Here is a 16,479-nt window from a genome sequence, read left to right on the forward strand (position 1 = left end):
CTGAATAAAAGTATTATTTTTTTCAAATGATAGTTATTATATGGAATTAATGCATAAACTGCCAGTCAACCAAGATTTTTAATGTTTTCTCTCTGCTCATTTTCTCTCTGCTCATCAAGCCTGCATTTATTTGATCCAAAGTGCTGCAAAAACAGTACAATTTTGAACTATTTTTTTACTATTTAAAGTAACTATTTTCTATTTTAATATATTTTGAAATGTAATTTATTCCTGTGATTTCAAAGCTGAATTTTTAGCATCATTACTCCAGTCGCATGATCCTGCAGAAATCATTCTAATATTCTGATTTGCTGCTCAAAAAACATTTATTATTATGTTGAAAACAGCTGAGTAGAATTTTTTTTCAGGTTTCTTTGATGAATAAAATGTTCAGAAGAACAGCATTTAGATCTTTGGATCTTTCTATTCATCAAAGAATCCTGAAAAAATTTACTCAACTGTTTTAAATACTGAAAATATAATAATAATAATAATAGTAATAATATATGTTTCTTGAACAGCAAATTGGCATATTAGAATGATTTCTGAAAGATCATGTGATACTGAAGATTGTAGTAATAATGCTGAAATTTTAGCTTTGATCACAGAAATAAATGACATTTTAAAATATATTCAAATACAACAGTTATTTTAAACAAAAATATTTCATTTATTATTAAATATATTTTTATGAATAATTTACACTGTCTGCTAAACTCTCCAGTTTGCCTAACTTTCTACTATTTCTGTTGATTTACTGTTGTTTTCTTGTCTTGTTTAAACATTCTTTTGTTTCATTTTCTCCCTCTGTTGCCCTCTTGCTCTTTCTAATTTCAAGGAGAAACAGAGCAATAAATTATTAATGAGAGAGGATGGGTTAAACAGGAAATCACGTTACCATTGGCGTGATGCTCCCTTCCTGTTCGGAGTTGTTGAAGCCCCATCCCCGCCGCCTGTCCAAAGGAACACACTGAAGTGATGTGCTAGAGACAAAACAAACGGACACAAAACACATCAACATTTAAATACAGCTATAGGAATACAAAACAATATCTTACAATTACCAAATAACATAAACATCACAAACATGAAAATGAAAAGACAGTTGTGCAGATGGGGGGTCGCAAAGACAGGAAATAGAGATTAGGTGACATGAGGAAGAGCAGTGTTAAGACAAACACAATGTCTTTGTTGAAGATATAGGACACAGAAGTGGTTGAGAAGAAGAACAGAGAATCAGTTTTGGGTCAGTTTGATCTCTAACTATGAGTTTGTCAAAATTCTCACCTGGGTTCTGTCATGGTGCGTGTGAGAGGAACGTGAAGAGGACATTCAGAAATTGTGGACAGACCCCGTAGGTCTAAAGGTGGCGGTCGAGCTGTGGAAGCAAGCACAATGCAGAAAACTCAAACACTCCTTATCTTTTTCTCTCATGCACACAACCACACGCAAACAAACACTTTCACTTTTAATGAGGCATTTCCTTTGTGCAAAGGTGCATGACCTGTAGGAACTCTGCGCCTCCACTCAAGACACAATGCTGTCTGAGGTTCCTGTTTTGTGTCTCTGACAGTATCGTGCACTTCCTCTTTTGTGCTTTTGTCTTGGCAAATGATCAGTTTAAAAAGAATGTAAATTTAAATGTCACGAAGAATCTCTTAAAGAAGTATGCGCCTATTCAGAATGAAATATGCCTTGGAATGCCTGAGAAGTGACGTACTTATATCATATGAGAGACTTTTGCAATATGTCACATGAGCAAAAGGGCTGTTTTCTGCATGGAATTTATACAACAGTTCAGAAAACAAGACGTTCTTGTGTTATTTTAGACAAAATATTGTCAGTGTTCTGTTTTTCTCAATTTCACCAATAAAAACCATTTCAAACAAAACCACAGCAGAACTCTTCGACCTTTCTAAAGTAAACCACCTTCATTACCCAGATAGCACATGTGTACGTCAGGACGATGTCTGTTAAAGATAACTTAATTCCTGAAAGCATCTGCTGTGTACAAACATCTGACAGACGTCTGTAAGATGTCAGTTTTACATACATTTTAAATCATAAACATCTTAAAGACATCTAATGGACATCTATTTGACATCTGAGAGGAAACGTCCTATAGATGTACTGCAGATGAGCAAACACTCTAAAAAATACGTCTTGCAGATGTAAATGCAGATGTTAAATAGATGTCGAGATGTATGTGTGCTAACCCTGATATAGGACATTTCCTATCAGATGTCAAATGGACGTCTAATAGATGTCTTTAAGATGTTTAAGATGTCTTTTAGAAAGTCTGTAAAACTGACATCTTACAGATGTCTGTCAGATGTTTGTACACAGCAGATGCTTTCCAGATCAAGTGCTCTTTAACAGACATCTTGCAGATGTATGCGCACTATCTAGGATCAGGGTAATGTATCGAGTGAGCCAATGATACAGTAAGACAATCACTCGATTTGTCTCTGAATGAATCAGTCATTTGAATGAATCAGTCATTTGAATGAATCGGTTAAATGAATGACTGAATTACTAAGACAGTGGGTTTCCATCCAAAGTTGTGAATTTAACTTATGCCCAAAATTAGCTTGCCTTCTAGTGGCTTTGGTAAGTTCCCATCTCATAGTGCAAACTCATTACTCATTTTTTGATGCGCATGGAGGAATTTATTCGCAAAATGCATTTTCACCTCCCATTGTTTACCTTAGCAAAACTATCTCAAGCGAGTGTAAATTATTTTCGAAATTTGACGTTTCCATCACTCATTTCTAATGCCATAGGGCTACTTCAAAATGCCCCTGCTGAAAAAAACCCAGCTGGACGGCTGGTCTTAGATGGTTTAAAATGGAAGTAGCTGATTTTAGCTGGTCTCCCAGCCTTACCAGCTAAGACCAGCCTGACAAGTTAAGGAAGTAGCCAAAACTCCTCTAAAACCAGCCTGCTGACCAGCTATGAACAACTAAGACCAGGCTGGATGACTAGTTAAAACACACTTTTTTTAGGAGGGTGTGTGTAAAAACAGGGTGATGGAAACATGTACTGACTTGCTGCCACCAACTGGTGGATCTACACTCTTACAAATAAAGGTGCTTCACGAAGCCATAGAAGAACCTTTTTTTGTTTAAATGGTTCCATGAAGAACCATTAACATCTGAAGAACCTTTCTGTACCAAACGGTACTTTGTGATGAAAAAAGGTTCTTCAGATTATAAAAAGGTAAGAAAGAGATGGTTCTTTAAAGAACCTTTGACTGAATGGTTCTTTGTTGAACCAAAAATGGTTCTTCTATAGCAGGGGTGGCAAACGTTGGTCCTGGAGAGCCGCAGCCCTGCAGGGCTCAGCTCCAACCCTTATTAAAACTCACCTGCCTGTTGCTTTCTAGTAACCCTTCAGACCTTGATTAGCTTGTTCAGGTGCGTTTGATTAGGGTTGAAGCTAAATTATGCAGGGCTGTGGCTCTCCAGGACCGACGTTTGCCACCCCTGTTCTATAGCATCCCTGCTGAAAAAAAACCCCAGATAAAACCAACCTAAGCTGGTTGGCTGGTTTTAAGATGGTCATCCAGCCTGGTTTTAGAAGGGTTTTGGCCAGTTCCTTAGGTGGCCAGGGTGGGAGACCAGCTGGAACAACCAGCTAAAACCAGCCTGACCAGCCTAGCTGGAAGACCAGCTAAAACCAGCTTAAACCAGTTTTAAACCGGTTTGTTTTGTCTCTGTTTTTTAACAGGTTAGCTGGTTGTTCCAGCTGGTCTCTCAGCCTGACCAGTCTGACCAGTTAAGGAACTAGCCAAAACCCCTCTAAAATCAGCCTTCTGACCAGCTAAAACCAGCCAATCAGGGTGCGCATAAAAACAGGGTGATGGAAGCACCAACTGGCGGATCTAGTTTCATATTTAGAGTGTAATTTTAAAAATCATTTGATTTCAATTTATTAAAAAAAAAAAAAAAAAAAACGCACATTATGCCCATATAAAATTTTTATTATTTCTGTTACTCTATTTCATGTTACCTCTGAGCAGTCTGTGAAAATATACCTTAAAGTCCAGATGCGGCTTAGGACTAAAACTATAATTTATAACAGAAAAACTGTGTTATGGCCACACCGTAGCCTTAAATGTTAATGGGTAATAAATTATATTTTGAATCAAAATAGTTCTTTCTAAGGCTACATTCTGTAATCGAATCAATTTTCAAATTTCTCAGCCCAGATGTCTGCCGGTTACACGTAAAAACATGAATTTTACGAGCGAGTCATTGAGTCAGAATCAACTAATTCGTTCAAACACGCTGATTCATTTAGCAACGAAACAACGAATGAGCTCCCTCAAGAAGCTAATCGTAAAAACAAAATGATTCATTCAAGAACGGCGCTACTGTGTCATTCCTGGAGACGCTCAACGATCGAAGGTGAGGTAACATTACAACTGCTGATTTTTTTTTCCAAAGGCGAAGATATTATAATCCACGCGATGGGATCTTCGCGCGAGTGTCTGCAAAGCACGTACTAACATAAAACGTTAAACTAAATGATTTGATTTTCTTTTTAATTTACACCGTCCCTGTCAAATCATGTTAAAATACGACATTTAATTTTCTCTACAATTTAGAGGCAAGACAGCCAACAAGCGTTAGTAAAACATCTCCTGAATTTAGAGCTTAAAAAAGAATTGTGGTTTTTATGTGACACATAGATCATAATCATAAGCTCTGCTGCATCTCATCTTCCTCATATTCATTTTCAACATGCGTCATACTTCTGTACCTCTTTGCATGAGATCGTAATTTCCATGTTTCTGTTTTTGTTTTCTGACGTAGCTAACAACTCTTTCTTCCTAACAGCATTTGTTACTAGCACAGCTCACCACCTGCTCTTTTGTGCAAATACTGCTTTCTTGTTTTGTGCAAATACTGCTCTCTTGTTAAAAAAACAAACAAACAAACAACTGAAATAGCATGGTTCCTAAAACTATGGCATCACATCCTGTCTTTGAGCTGGACATTAGTCATTGGCACAGTATATTCAACGTGTTAAAATGCAATGGAAATAGATGTATCTCAAAGAGCCAAATGTGAATTAGATTAGCTTTGTAGCATAACCCAGTAACATTTACCCCGTCTTCTTGGTTTAAGGTTTCGGTTGACTGGAGGAGGCTCAAGGTCGGGAGGCGAAGGCAGCTCTGATTTGCCGTTGGTGAGTAGGGAGACGGGCAGGGTGGAGGGGCTCATGGGTATGTAGCCGTCTGAAGTCACATCAGAGCAATTGATCGGTGGGGAGGCCATGGGCACATATGAATCCTCAGAGTGGTTTTCAGTATTCAGATTTATTGGCTAGAAATAGAGATGAAGAGAGAAACACGCTATGGCACATCTGGTTTCTGGCAGCGAATATTCAAATTGATGCGTATTTACAGTGTCTGTTTAACTTTCTCCAGGCTCATTTGACTATTTCATATTTGAATATTTCTTTACCAGGTTGAGGCTTAGTCGTTTGTTCCAGTTTCTTCCAGCATTGTCAAACTCTCCTGAAAACATGAAAGTACAATATTAAAATATATAGCACATATTATGTAATTTTTTTAGTGAGAAGAAAGGGGGGATATTTGCTGAATTAAAACCAATACTTATTTCTTACTAAGTTTAGGGTGCTGATTCCAAAAATAGTGCCTGATTTGCTTTAGTATGTCACACTTTCTCACAAAATGTGACCCTGGACCACAAAACCAGTCTTAGGTAGCACGGGTATATTTGTAGCAGTAGCCAAAAATACATTGTATGGGTCACAATGATATTTTGTAAATTTCCTACCATAAATATATCAATTATATTAATGTTTGATTAGTAATATGCATTGCTAAGAACTTTAAATGCAATTTTCTCAATATTTTTTGCACCCTCAGATTCCAGATTTTCGAATAGTTGTATCTCGGCCGAATATTGTCCTATCCTAATAAGCCATACATCAATGGAAAGCTTATTTCCGCTCCACAAATATTATGGTATTTGTAGCATTTTTGCTTTGTACAACCATTTTTTAAGGTCAAGAAGTTTTATATTATCTCCTAATCACCTGCAAAATCCCCAAAAAGGTATTATTCACCTTCCTCTGAATCAGGTCACAAATATTTGTTAAATTTTCAGCTGTTTTTACAATTATGACATTATTTTATGCCCGATACTGATTTTAAGGTAAGAATAATGGCCACTGACAGACGTCCCAGGTGTTTTCCGCTATACTCTATCTGTGGGACTTTTACTGCATCAAACGGCGACAAAAAATTACAGATTTTTTTGAAAAAATAATTTATTTATAAACTTAGGTTTATGTAAAGATCTTTGACATTAACTGGTGTATCTGAACTTATTTGAATACTTCTTTTTGTAAAGACAGAAACCAAAAAAATAGGTCTGTTTTTTGCAAATCTAGGCTGTGTAATATTTTTTGTGTGTATTCTCACCTCTCCTAAAGTGGTCTATTCCTGAAAGTGACGTCCTGCGAGGTAGGAGAGCAGGTTGCGTCTGATTACGGCCGGTATCATCAATACTGTGGTGATCGGACAGGTGTGTTGGTTTGGGTGGGAGGGGAGGAGGCGTCTGTGGGTCTGATGTTCCGTAGAAGGGTCTGTCGAATCTGAAAATGTCTGGTGGACGGCGTAGAGAGATGGGAGATGAGAGGCAGGACGAAAGGGAGGAGGACAGAGACAGCGGGCCACAGGGGGCGCTAAACGGGGGCTCGGACACCCCACCCAAAAGGAAAGGGGAAGGGGAGGAGTCAATGCGTGGGGTGGGGCTAAACACATCTTCTGTGTACTCAGACGAGCTCTGCTCAAAGGAGCGTTCGGAGTTGGAGATGCTGTCACACCTAGGGAGGGACAAAGACACAGATATAAGCATATACGCACAAAAACAATACTGACTGATGTCAACTAAATAATGTTATTCAGAATAAGTTCAAACTCTTCTATGGAAAAGAAATGTTCAGAGAAAGCAAATGGAAAATGTGTGGCGTGATGTGTCATAATGAAACAATTTTTTTAACACAGGCTTCCTCTGCCAAATGAGTGCTGAATGATTTAGAAATCAAATATTTGCATAGCAAATGTAAAATTTGCTTTCTTATGAAACTTCTTAGGAAGACAAAAAATGAAAATAAACAAGTGAAATGTCACATATTAAAAATTAAAAAAAATAAACATTTGTTTAAGTCTCTGAGACACAAGCCAACATGAAATAAAAATGTACACTACCAGTCAAAAGTTTTTGAACAGTAAGATTTTTAATGTTTTTCAAAGAAGTCTCTACTGCTCACCAAGCCTGTATTTTTTTTTTATCCAAAATACAGCAAAAGCAGTAATATTGTGAAATACAGGGGTCCCTAATACAGGTTTTTTGAGCAGCAAATCAGAATATTAGAATGATTTCTGAAGGATCATGTGACGTGTAATGATGCTAAAATTTCAGCTTCAAAATCACAGGAATAAATTACATTTTAAAATATATTCAAATAGAAAACAGTTATTTTAAATAGTAAAAATATTTTACAATTTTACTGTTTTTGTTGTATTTGGATCAAATAAATGCAGGCTTGGTGAGCAGAAGAGACTTATTAAAAAACATTAAAAATCTTACTGTTCAAAAGCTTTTGACTGGTAATGTACCCTTTTTAGAATTTTCCTGGTCTTATTGTGAATTATTATTTTTGCCTCTTCTATTCTTATAAAGAAAATAAATTATGCATTTATAATTAGAAACAATAATAATCATTTCTAATTCCAATTCATGTAATAAATTCATCAAATGTAATTCAATTCAGTTTGAAAACAAATTTCCAGGAACATGTACAGTACCGTTTAAAAATGTGTATAAATTTATATATATAAAAATATATGTATTCTTATTGACCCCAAATTTTTTAACGGTAGTGTATATGTTCCTGGAAATTTGTGTTATTATTCTGTTTTATATAAATATATATACATATATATAAATTTAAATATATATATTCAGGAAGGATGAATTGATCAAAAAAGAAAGTAGAATAAATTAAAAGAATTTTTTTTTTTTTTGACGTTTTTATGCCTTTATTTAGATAGGACAGGGTAGTTGGACAGGAAGCGAAGTGGGAGAGAGTGAAGGGGGTGGGATCGGGAAAGGTCCACAAGCTGGGATTCGAACTCGGGATGCACTTTAAAATATATTAAAATAAAAAACAGTTTTTTAAAAACTGTAATAATATTTCACAGTATTACTGTTTTTACTGTGTTTGATTAAATAAATGCAGTTGAATTTATGCAAAATTTGACCAACCCCAAATGATGCCTCAGTATTCAACACAGAACTGCATTACAGAAATCATTGTGCGTTTTTATAAAACCATTAAGTCCCTGGTTTGCATGCAGATACCTGAAGATTTTATTTGAATCTAATCACATTGCGTTATGCTGCAGTGACCAAGATCAAAAGATTTCACTGAAGCGAAAAGCGTGAGAGATATACTATTCTCATTTATTCTCTCAGTCACCTTTATTAAATCAGATTAAAAGAAAAGCCGATAGTCTGGCGCTACATGGAATGAATCTCATTTCCGTATTGAGATTAACATATAATTATTATTTCTGCAACGTGTGATCATAAGAAACGGGGTGGGCCTTGCCTGACGATGCTCTTTGTGCCGGTTTCACATTGAGAGAGGAAGAGGTAGTCAAGTGGAGGGCTGATCTCTGATTCGCTGGGCCTGTCTAGGATATCGTGGTTTTCGACGGTAACTGTGTCCTGATTGGCCACAAGAGAAACATGAGGAGAGAGTGCTGGAGAGGGCTGCTGGGAAGAGGGAGTGCGATTAAGACTGTCCATTGATTCTGTCAAAAAGAAAAAGAGAGAAAGAAAGAGAGAGAGAGAGAGATTTGCTTTATACATTATCAATACGTTTCATTTTACATGTCAAAAAAGTGCAGTAACCACACTTATTCAATTTCTGAAGTACCTTTGCTTTTATTCCAGAAGGTGGCAGGCCAAATCAACCCCTTCCAGCCCCCCACGCACCACAACCCACCCACACACACATCTCTCTCTTTCTCTTCCTGTTTAGACTCAACAGTGTGTTAGTAGTGGGCAGACATTTCTAAACCACTTAGTCCCACAGATGAACACGTGATGCTCACGCCTGTTTCACGCACTGGAAGCACATGACGCATTTGGGGTGTAAACATTTCTCTTTTTAATAGTAAGCAAAAATATTTTTGGAAGATGGAACTTAGTTGAAATAAAGCAGAAAAAGGACACTGTGGAAAATTTTGTGCCGTTTCCTTGACCATATCTATGTTTGCTTGTGAGAAAGAGATTTGAGTGACACATCTCTCATTTTGGGAATTACTGTTGAGCAGATTAATTAAATAGGCAATTTTAAATAATCCAGATCGTTTTAATTGTGCATAAACAGAGGTGTCCAGTGGTGATTCAGAGTTTGGACGTCTGATATAACACTCAACCTGCTGGTGCTTGAAAGGCATTGTGAGTAATGCTGAGGTAATGTTGTGGGTAAACAGTCGTAGATAACTGACTTCAGATCACTTTGCAGCTAGCGTGCTAATCTGAGGGGGATTGTGTGGGCTCATGTAAACATTGCTTCTTTGGCAAAGCCAACTATTGGGTATCCAACATTTGAATAACCGACAATGACTCACAACTTTTCTGCCAGAGGAGAAATCTGAGAGGCACCAGGCGTGGGGTTGTACTCATTTTTGTGATCCTTTATTTACTGTAAACATCTAAAGGATTTTACCCAAATGTATAAGCCCATAACGATTTTAAATAGTATTTGTGTAGTAGGTTTAAGATTTTTTTGAACCACTTCTTTTATAAAGCTGCAGTGAGACACTGATAATTATGTGGAGCTGTTTTTACACCTGCAGTCCAACGTTGCTATGGTAAAGGGATTCAAGAGAACAGAGCAGTAGTTAGCAGTTGTCATGGTGATGAGGTCAAAGGGACAGTAGAGTTACAATAAGTAGTTGTCATGATGACAGGTCAGAGTGAGAGTAGAGATACAGTTAGCGGTTGTCATGGCGATGGGTCAGTGAGAGTAGAGATACAGTGAGCGGTTGTCATGGTGATGGGTCAGTGAGAGTAGAGATACAGTGAGCGGTTGTCATGGTGATGGGTCAGTGAGAGCAGAGATACAGCGAGCGGATGTCATGGTGATGGGTCAGTGAGAGCAGAGATGCAGCGAGCGGTTGTCATGGTGATGGGTCAGTGTCAGTACAGATACAGTGGGCGGTTGTCATGGTGATGGGTCAGTGAGAGTACAGATACAGTGAAAGATTGTCATGGTGATGGGTCAGTGAGAGCAGAGATACAGCGAGCGGATGTCATGGTGATGGGTCAAAGGGACAGTGAAGATACAGTTAGAAGGCATTGAGAAGTTGTTATAGTAGGGGGGAGAGTACATATACCGTAAGTGGCTGTCATGTTGACAGGTCAGAGCGACGGAAGAGATATAACAGTGTTCTTTAACCCGTGGCCCTGGCAGAAATCAACATCTGAGTTTACAAAAGTTGGCATAAGCTCTGGTGTAACGGGACCCCACACTGCTTTTATCCAGCGTGTGTTCTGATCATCTTGACACCTGGCCTGAAGCAGGATCTGAAACTGCGGCTCTCCAGGTGTGACTACAATCTCTGATGTGTTCTCCTCTCACCCTGCTGTCCGTCTGCCTGACTGCAGAAGAGTCTGTCTGTAAATAAAGAGCTGAGATCCTGTTCACAGCTGGACTCCTGCTGGGGTTTGTAATGAGGTTAGTGGCTAAGCAGCGACTGAGACTCTGTGTCTCCAAAATTACACTCGCTATTTCAACATTACGTCTAATAGTCACCTCTGGCCTCCATCTGAGACATAAACAACATGCCAAAAGATGATGAATTAAGCCTTTTCATCTGTGCATGTGTGTGGAGAAAAGGGCACAGACGTGGCTGTTGTTCTGTATATACTGGCTTTATCTTTCACAATCGGCCTTTGCCAGTTTAGGGGCGTGTACAACCGTCCAGCGTGTTGTGTATTAAACAGTAACCATGTGCATGTGTGTCTGAAACCCTCCCGACTGCTGTATCACTCATCTTTTTGTTATCTTTCCAAGTAATGTGTAACTTGTGGTTTCTCTCACTCTCTGAGTTTGGTATATCACATTAGCCACGCTAACTGCTAACATTTTCCCACATGTCTTGACAAAAACACATTTTCTCGCTATAATGGCAGTCATATGCGCTGTGGATACAGATCGTGACACTGGCTGTGTGCTTGGTTAAATATATGGGATGCTACGTACTTGTGAGCTGTCTGTTATGACAGACGTGTGTGTGTCTGAACGCTCCTCTGTGACGCAGCTGTTGCTCTGCAGACTATTCGAAAGAGAGGAAGAGAGATGGAGGAATGGAACAGAATATTAAAATAAGACCTCGCCTAGATTACAGCGTCATTCTCTCACGGATTCTGTCTGCATCTCTCAGTCTCTGCATCTCTCTCTGGAGAAACGTCTTGTGGTTAATTATTTCCCTGGCTAGGTTTATTCATTTTAAAATTGCAGTTAGAGGAATGTGAATCTTTAGGTTAACGCAGGGATCTGATGTGGTAAAAGGGGTGATCGCAGGCAGTTTTTAGGGTTTTTCCTGTTATAGCACTTTCCTTTCTCATAAACCTACGCACATACACAGTATGTTTTTATTAACGTTATGTCTGCTGCAGAGGAAGGTTAAGTAATTTTAGTTTTAAGAATTACGTTAGACTGTACCTTATAATATATACATTATGTATTTTTCTGTATTCCAGTTTGCCACACCTGATCCTGTCCCATCATCTGTCACTTGCTGTGGTACTAATAATTATTATTTATTTATGAAATGCATATGTAGAATATATGTTCAAATGTTTGGGACCAGTAAGATGAAAAAAAAAAAAAGAAATTGATGCTTTTATTTAGAATCAATGCATTCAATTGATCAAAAGTGAGAGTAAAGACTTTTTGTTTTCCAATAGTTTTTATTTCAAAGAAATTATGTTCTTTTGAATTGTATTTTTATCAGAGGATTCCGAGAAAAATGTATCACAGTTTCCACAAAAATTTTAAGCAGTATACTATAAACACATAAACACTGATAATAATAAGAAATGTTTCCTAAACACTAAATCAGCATGTCAGAATGATTTCTGAAAGATCATGTGACACTGAAGCTTTCACATCACAGAAATACATTACATTTTAAAGTATCATATTTAATAAAATACAGTTATTTTAAATTGTAATAATATTTCACAATATTGTTTTTGCTGTATTTTGATGAAATAAACGTACCCTTGGTTAAAATAAATTATTTAATTTATTAACAAGATAATAATTTATTCATTTATTCATTTATTTATTTATTATAATTGACCTGACAGTCTGCATTCAATCTCTCATTCTCAAAATATGATTTCAAAACAAGCCATTGTGCTATAGTGTAGTGTTTTGCATTGACGTTCTCATAATCCCACGCACATACACGGTATGTGAGGCATGTTTACTACAGAGAAAGGTTAAATAATATTAGTTTTTAAGAATTTTAATTTTGAGGTGCTTTAGTTTTTCATATTCAAGATTGTTAGTGCCACATCTGATCCTGTCCCATCACCTGGCAACTGCTGAGGTGCAAATAATAATTATTTATTTTAGAAAATCCATATATAGAATACTGTTCAAATGTTTGGACTCTAAAATAAAATAAATTGATGCTCAGAAGTGACAGTAAAGACTTTTTATTTTACCAACATTTTTATTTCAAAGAAATGCTATGCTTTTGAATTTTATATTTATCAAAGGATCCCGAGAAAAATGCATCATAGTTTCCACAAAAATATTAAGCAGTATACTATAAACATATAAACACTGATAGTGATAATAAATGTTTTTTGAACACAAGCATATTAGAATGATTTCTGAAGGATCATGTGACACTAAAGACTGGTGTAATGATGCTGAAAATTCAGCTTTCACATCACAGGAATATATTACATTTTAAAATATAATAAAATAAAAACGTTATTTTAAATTGTAACAATATTTTACAATATTACTGCTTTTGCATCAAATAAATGCAGCCTTGGTTGTTTATTTTTTAAAAATTGACAGGACAGTCTGCATTCATCATTTCAATCATTTTCACAAATTATTTCAAAGCAAGCTCTTGTGCTAATGTTAATGTGTAGTGTTTTGCATTGACAAAAAGGGGAGCCATTCTATTGCACGTTGCTTTAAATGCTAATGAGCTCTGCTCACCCCGCCCCTCTCTTCTGTGGGGTGACCAGCCGGTCTGCTTACATTAGCCACATTTAGCTGCTAAACTTGCTAACTAGCACATTATTAAGAAAAGCCGTTTTGCAAAGATGCATAAAAACCCTACTCACTTCTGTTGTAGGTGAAGCTGCATCACTAATGATTTGCGCAAACATAGAACTGCCCCATGAATGTTGTATCTTATGCTCAAATAGCATTTTAAAAGCTTATTTTTCAAGCTAGACCAGCCAATGTGCATATTACTGCGCATAGGCCAGTCCAGCCTCAGGTCAGCAATGGGCGAGACTATTCCGCCATACTGCGTGTTGCAGTTTCTTCAATTCATAAGTACAGGAGTGAACTGTCTTTGTATTTCTATAGTCTTACAGCTCAGTCAGGGCGGGTCTAAGGTAAGACGGTCGTGTCACTCAATTATCGTGGGAGCCTGAGAATGGATTGATTTGAAAAAGGGGATATTTCTTATAAAGATTACAAAAATACCACTGGGTGGATTTTTTATCATAATAGGGTGTTTGTGTACACACACTGCCAACACACATTTATGTTCAAACAACATGTAAAAGGGAGTTTTGCATCCGATGACCCCTTTAATCCGAAGCTGCAGTTTATCAACTGTTGAGCGTGTCATCAACTAGTCCAAGACTTAAAAACAAAATCACAGTTTTATAATAAACCTCCTCACCTGAATGTCTGTTCAGTCCTCCAAACGTACAAATCTGTCCTATGCTCTGTACCCAGATGTTCATCTCTTCTGCTGTTTTGGCCAGCAGGTAAAAGATGCGCGTGGCAGTTTTGACCACAAACAGGTGCTGATTCTGATACTGCCGTTTAGTGGGTCGCACCTCTGCCTCGATGGTGACCTCGCACTCCTGGAGGTCGATGGTTCTGATTGGTTTCCGAGAGCTCTTGCTACGGTAATATTCCAAAACGTCAGGATTCCCGCTCATCCGACCCCTCCGCAAAACAAACCATCGCTTTCGCCATGACTGAGAGAGAAAGGGACAGAGAGCGAGAGAGAGACGGGAACAGAATTAGATTAGCATTGTTCTGCTGAACACACTCACACAGGTTAGCAATCAAGTCAAGTCTCCTTTGATGTGGAGATCTTGTCTTGTTTTTAGACTGCAAGCAATCACTCTTGCTGAAAGCAGCATTTGATTTATATCTTAAAACATGTTGGTTTTGATTGGTGTTATTTTGAATAATTCATCTGTGCACGTTAGTCCAAAGAAAATAAATATTTGTCTTTATGAACTTAATTCAAAATCTGTTTTGTTAAGTAAAACGATTAAAATTGCTATTATTCATTGAAATAAAGCTGAAAATGAAAATTAGAAATGTTGCCGTGGCATTAGCAAATGAAAGCTTAATAGAAATATTAAAAAAAATAAATAAATTGAAAGTCAGAAAGAAAACTGAATATAGAAAAATAACATATAATTCAACATAATGTTAACGAATATGTAAACGGGCAGGATTGGATAATTATTACAAATTATATATAATTACAAAAGAATATATAATTACAAATTAGACTATTTTTCACAGCATGCGGTATTGGTGTTCAGCCAATTTTATTGCGCAAGTATAGTCTACACACAGTAATAAAAACAGCTTGAATTATTTTAAAAGTGAAAATGAAATTCAAAGAGCATTAATGTCTGTTTGTTTTTTTTGTTTTTGTTTTTTTGAAAATTTGTAAGTAAATTGTGTTGTGAAAATGTTATAAATAAATCATTAAAAGAAGAGCATTATATAAAATTGCAATAAGAGTAAACATTAATCATTAAAAGAGTTCATTCAGTTCAGAAGTGGTCTTAGAATGGGTCTAGATAAATACATTTGTGGTGTTTGTATGAGTTTCATTTATCTAATTTCCCTTATTTATACTCGATATAAAATTTCACACCGGTGTCGCCCCTTACTGAGGCTAGTGTTAATGCGAGAAACTTACAGATAAACTTCTTTCTAAACTGGGCAGGGTGTGGTCTGCAGTCAGAGATGACTTACAAACTAACTTCTCAAGAAACACACACAGATTAATCTCTCAGAGCAGAAATGGGTTGCACATATGGTTAAAAGAAGTAAATAATCAACACTTAAACACCATGTCAATCAGTATAAATCTCCTGGCTTTACCAGTAACTAGAAATCCAGTTTGTGCACTGTAATCGGTTCCAAAAACATGGTTATTAGATGTATTAAGCTGTTATTCCATTAGGTTATTATGTCATCATGAGGTAATTAGGTTAATATTAGCTTATGAGGTAAATGCATATACTTAGGTTATTAGGTCATTATGCCTGATTATGATACAGTGTATTACGTTTTATTTAAAAAAAAAATTCAGTTCTGTTTTATTAAGTCCAAGCAGTACCTGCCTCAGGTGAAATCTTGAAATCTTTCTTTCAGAGAATTCTTCTACACATGTGACTTTCCATTTTCAATGATGTAACAGAAACTACCACGGAAATACTTTTCTCAGGAAAGATGGGAAGAATGATAAGGAAAAAAGAGAAAATGGTAGTTCCTTTGCAGTCCCTCAGTTTTCTCAGTTATCTTTTTCTTATAAGAACATATATATAAGTATATATATTATCTTTGATAAACTGATTTTACAGAAATGTTCAGTTTAATGCCAGTGTCAAACATGTTATTAAATGGTGTGAAATAATCAGTCTGAACTTTTGAGCACAATTTAGGAATTAATTTATGACAGTAAGGTGAGCTACAGTTAGAAAGTCAAACTGACCAACAGATGTGGCACCAAAAACCCACCTAAAACCAAAACCAAACAAGTTTTGGAAACAAACACCATCAGTCATTGCCAGTTGGGCTGGATCCTTATTCCCATTCTTAAGAATGTTATTCCAGTGAAAGAAGAGAAAGTTCAGCATTTTTGTGTGGCCTTAAAGGGATAGTTTACCCAAAAAAGAAAATTCTTTCATTAATTGCTCACCCTCATATATATATATATATATATATATATATATATTTTTTTTTTGATAATTGCAAAAGACGGTGACTTGGAAGAGAAGAATTGTTGAATAAAATGGTTATTTTTGTTTTTTTCCACTCAAAAAGTATTCTTGTAGCTTCACAACCAGTGGTGGATAGTAACAAAGTATTTGCACATTTCTTTCATTTATCAAGTAC

At 36.5% G+C, this 16,479-nt stretch overlaps 1 protein-coding gene across 2 annotated transcripts in view; it reads right to left on the minus strand.

The window, feature by feature from the left end:
• Window positions 1-16,479, minus strand: part of gab3 (GRB2 associated binding protein 3) — a 32,384-nt gene that overhangs the window by 3,692 nt on the left and 12,213 nt on the right. The window contains exons 2-8 of one of the 2 annotated variants that reach the window (XM_051109247.1): window positions 14,006-14,232; window positions 8,653-8,857; window positions 6,458-6,861; window positions 5,472-5,524; window positions 5,114-5,330; window positions 1,288-1,378; window positions 899-983 (exon numbers count right to left, since the gene is read on the minus strand). In XM_051109247.1, the coding sequence (XP_050965204.1) occupies window positions 899-983; window positions 1,288-1,378; window positions 5,114-5,330; window positions 5,472-5,524; window positions 6,458-6,861; window positions 8,653-8,857; window positions 14,006-14,069 (1,119 nt within the window). In that variant the 5' untranslated portion in view covers window positions 14,070-14,232. Of the gene's footprint in view, window positions 1-898; window positions 984-1,287; window positions 1,379-5,113; window positions 5,331-5,471; window positions 5,525-6,457; window positions 6,862-8,652; window positions 8,858-14,005; window positions 14,310-16,479 lie in introns of both variants that reach the window. The other variant, XM_051109246.1, reaches the window with a different exon arrangement.

This window comes from Labeo rohita, chromosome 5 (genome assembly GCF_022985175.1).
Source record: "Labeo rohita strain BAU-BD-2019 chromosome 5, IGBB_LRoh.1.0, whole genome shotgun sequence".
Lineage (NCBI taxonomy): Eukaryota > Metazoa > Chordata > Actinopteri > Cypriniformes > Cyprinidae > Labeo > Labeo rohita.